The sequence below is a fragment of the Enhydra lutris genome, unplaced genomic scaffold (assembly GCF_002288905.1).
Source record: "Enhydra lutris kenyoni isolate GAN:26980312 unplaced genomic scaffold, ASM228890v2 scaffoldscaffold8, whole genome shotgun sequence".
NCBI classification, from domain to species: domain Eukaryota; kingdom Metazoa; phylum Chordata; class Mammalia; order Carnivora; family Mustelidae; genus Enhydra; species Enhydra lutris.
In genome coordinates this window covers 4,028,457-4,032,981 of record NW_019154092.1, presented here as the reverse complement: position 1 = coordinate 4,032,981, position 4,525 = coordinate 4,028,457, and the positions used below count along the sequence as shown (strand labels likewise).

Below are 4,525 nucleotides of genomic sequence, written 5' to 3'. Positions count from 1 at the left end.
TTCTGTGAGCCTAACCACATAGCTCTGTACATATCTCTCCCAACCTAGCACTGCCTGTCCCTTACTCACCACTACCAGACCAGCAGTCCGATTTGTGACTGTCTTCTCCTCTTGGCAGCTCAGGGAAAACTCCCCAGAGAGTGAAGTATCTCCTCTTCCAGAAGATGCACCACTCTGGGTGGGTCCCAAGCACCCTTGCTCTGTGGATTCAAAGATCTTACTTCTTTCTTCTTTCTCAGTCATCCTTTAAGTTACTCTCTAACTTCACAAGGACTTATGGTCAGAATTTCCATCTTTTTTAGGCTTTATCTTTAACTATTAAAATGGATGAACTTACCAATTTTATTTCTATATTGTCATGGGGGTGCCACTTTTCAATATCTGGCATCTTTCCTGTGGCTGACAGTAGGATGAAATTTTTCCAGAACTGCATCTGCCTCTTAGACTCATCTGTGGAAGGAGTTACAATCAGTCCATGGCTTGGGTCTCAATAATAGCACTGTTCTTGAAGTGGCATTGTGGTTTTGGTTGCCCCCATAGTCTCAAAGCATGGTAAGCACACACACACGTGCACACACACACTCTAACTATTCTACAAATTATATATTGGGGCTTGGGGTCTCTTTTCTTTTACCCCTACATTCAGACAAATACACAAAGAATGGTTAAACTTTCTTCAAATAGTCACATTTTTCCTCTGGCCTTCATTTATTTCCATGTAGAAACCAAATGTATTAAATTTTTATTTCCTCCTCTGAAATTTATGCCTCTAAAACATGACAGTTTTAACCAGGAAAGGATTTTAAGGACAGTGGAGTGCTACATGAGAAAAGACTAACAATCAAGTTTCCTTTATTATTGGAAATGTAAAGCTGCTTATTTGACATTTATAATTTATACCCTACCTGCTTCTAAAAAGATTTGAGATGGGCTCTTGAGTGACTCAGTCTGTTGTGTATCCAACTCCTGATGTCAGCTGAGGTTTTGATCTCAGAGTCGTGAGTTCAAGCCCCATGCCCAGGGTGGAGCCCACTTTAAAAAAAAAAAAAAAAAAGATTGAAAAACAGGTTCGAGATGGCATATAGTAAAACAAGCATACAGGAAAGAGAGAGGGAGAGTAGGGATTCTGTGTGGTAGTCCAGGATAGGAAATTCAGTTGCAGTAATTTATGGCACCTTTAGCTTGCTTACAAAGACATTGTAGTTTGTGCCCTGAATACTTGTCTTGGCATTTTAACTTCTAGAGATTGATTACAATGGCCTCAAGCTTGGAAAGGCAACCCCAGCAATAGGCTTGTTAGATATCTATAGAAGAACAAATCTTTACCTTAGCACAAAGCTCTCAAACCTGTATTGTTGTCTGTGTTTTGTATTCTGTAATTCTTTTTAATACATTATTTTATCTTTCTAACTTATAACAGTTGTACCTACAACAAGACTGTTCACACAGGACTAAGCTATTACAAACACTAGTTAGTGAAATAATCCTTGTGCACATTAAGGAAGGAAAGGATGGTTGGAAAGCATTAGTTTTGTTGGTGTGTCATGTTCTTCTGTCACTTGACAGCACTTATCCATGGTTTTAAAAATCAGGGACCAATAATTCTACTGGTACCTGCTACAGAAGATCATCTTTTTAAATGCATCCCTGAGTTCTGGGCTCCGGAAGGCATATATAAAGGGGTCAATGACTGCATTACACATGATCAACATGCCATTCACCTGGAAGAGGGACATGTAGCAGGCACAGTAAGGGTTATTTGGGCAAAATGTCATTAAAAGAACATGAAGAATGAAGGGGGCCCAACAGAAGATGAAGACCCCAAGCAGGATGGTCAGCGTGATGGCCCCTTTCATGTTGGCTCTGGGAAGGGTCAAGATCTTCCTGGCATGTGAACGGGCAAGCAAGAACATGTGCACATAAAGGCACAAGATAAAGACCAACATCAGAGGGAACAGCGACGTGAAGGTGATCACTGTGGGGATGTGATGAGAGAAGATGACCATGGTAATAGCACTGCCCATGCACCCAGTCCAGGTGACCATCAGGACAATAATGGCACGGCGCATGGTCACAATGCTGTGATATTGCAGAGCATGGAAAATTGTGAGGTAGCGGTCAGCTGCGATCATGGACAGGCTGAAAATGGAGCCAAGGAGGGAGAGGATGAACAGGGAGTCGATAATATCATCTGCTGTGGTTTCAAAATTGCCACGAGGCTTGAGATAACCCATGTTTCTTAACATGATCAGGATATTTTCCAGGATCTTATATAGGCTGCCCAACATATCAGAAATAGCCAAGCTACAAATGAAAAAGTACATGGGTGACTGGAGATTCTTATTCTTGATCACCGCCAGAAGGACCATTAGATTTTCCAAAACCCCAATGATGGATATTATAAAAAATATCTCTTCTGGCAAAATCACATGAGGACAGTCTGAATTATTTCTTGCTGTATCATTGATGTTTTCATATAAATTGATAATGTGCTTCATTTCTCCTGCTAAGACAGGGTTGTTACTTTGACTTGACAGAAAGCTGGATTGATTCTTCAGAATATTTTCTTCTTTGTATTACTTGCTGGAGGTCTGAGGGAAAAATCACTAGGCCACCTAAAGAATAAACAGCAACATCAGAGATATTTTTAAAGGGGGAAGGGGCAATATGGCAGAGGAGCTGGGGACTCCATTTTAACTGGTTCCCTGAATTTAGCTGGATATCTACCAAGCCATTCTGAACATCCATGAAATCACCCTGGGATGTAAGATTATATGCTTGGATCTTTACAGGGGTAGAAGATAATTAGTTGGGAGGTACAAAGGATGGAGTTGTGACTGTGTGGACAGATACCAGAGGGTAAACAGAAGGGTGAGGGAGCCACCAGAAGTTAGCCACTGGAAGTTTGCACTGGAAGTTTGCACTGGAAACCAGTGCAAAAGCATCCTGCACCTGGGGACCAGCGATAGCTTGCAGAGTGGTGGTGGTGGGTTGGGAAGAGCCTGATAACAGCACTCAGACATGATACAGGAGCTGAAGTGGCATACAGTGGGACCAGGGCAGCTGCTCATGCAGACCTGTGCCCACAGACCTGGGGGCTGGCCACCACCACTGCTGACACCCATGTGGCCTAACCATGCCTGCGCATGCTGGGATCCCTCATGGTTTTGGAAGCACAGGGGGCAGAGACAAGTGGGGGTCTGCGTGGACCTCTGAGAGTGTCGCTGGGGGCATGCGCTGCCTCTGGGAGGCTTTGGTTTTCAGCAGTGCTTACAGAAAGGGAGACTGTGTGTTCTGGAGGATTCAGAGAGGCGTAGACTGTGGCTTCTCTCCCCTGGGACAGAGATCTGGGTGCAGACATTTTCCTTTGCTCTGATCTTCCAAAAAGGCATGAAAAGCTGCCAGAGAACAAAAATCCCCAAAACTGGTTTCCACAGAACCCAGGCCCTTGATAGGGCGTAGGGAAACTCCACCCAAGCAGGATTGCCTGAAAAACAATGAGGCGGGCTCCCTCCCCCAGAAGGCAAACTGGAAGAATGAGAGGACAACAACACTAGGGTATCCATAAAACTATAAAACCCCAACACCAGGGGAAAATAGTACATTGAGCTCCTGATATTGCCTTATGGCCTGTGTATTTCTTAGATACAACTTTTTTTTTATTCTTTCTCATGTTTCTTCTCTGTTTTTTCTTTTAACCTACTAATTTCAACTAGATGTTTAATACAACATATTCCATAGTAGCTTTTAAACTTGTACTTTTCACACCTATATATTTTTTCACTTCTTAAGCTTCAATGTAGTCCTTTTTTCCCTATTCAATACTACCTTTATATATATATATATGAGTTTAAATTTCCCTGTAACTCTGGGAAGTAGTGTTCTCTAAGAAAGAAAACAAAATACACCCAGGAAGAACTGAAACACCCTATTTCACCCACACTGAGCGATAGTCCCCACCTCCACTCAACCCCCACCTTTTCTTTGAACTCTGTAAATCTTATTCTTGGGTTTCATTTTGGTTGGGATTTTCTCTGGGGGGGGGAACCTCCCTCTCCCCCTCCCCCTTTGAGGGAAGCAGTGATTTCCCACTGCTCTGAACTTTCCCAGGGTACATCTTGCCTGGATTGTGGTTGATATTTTTGACTCTGTATGTCTCATCAACCACTGCCCAACAGAATGACTAGGAGGAAGAACACCCAACAACAACAACAAAAAGAACCAGAGAAAATGGCCTTTCCCACAGACCTAACAGATATGGATATAAGCAATATGTCAGAAATAGACTTCAGGGTAACAGTTGTGAAGAAAATAGCTAGGCTTGACAAAACCATTAATGGCAACATAGAATCTCTAAAGGCAGAAATGAAAGCTAATCATGCTGAATTTTAAAATGCTATGAATGAGATGGAGTCTAAACTAGATACTCGAACAGCTAGGGTAAATGAAACAGAAGAATGAATTAGTGATATAGAAGATAAATTAATGGAAAGAAAGGAACAGAAGGAGGCCTGGAACAAATAGC

At 42.4% G+C, this 4,525-nt stretch overlaps 1 protein-coding gene across 1 annotated transcript; it reads right to left on the bottom strand.

The window, feature by feature from the left end:
* Positions 1-1,604: 1,604 nt before the first annotated feature.
* LOC111142750 (melanocortin 2 receptor) lies at positions 1,605-2,498 on the bottom strand. The gene has a single exon (XM_022496044.1). It carries the CDS (start codon positions 2,496-2,498, stop codon positions 1,605-1,607), a length of 894 nt encoding a protein of 297 aa, XP_022351752.1.
* Positions 2,499-4,525: the final 2,027 nt, after the last annotated feature.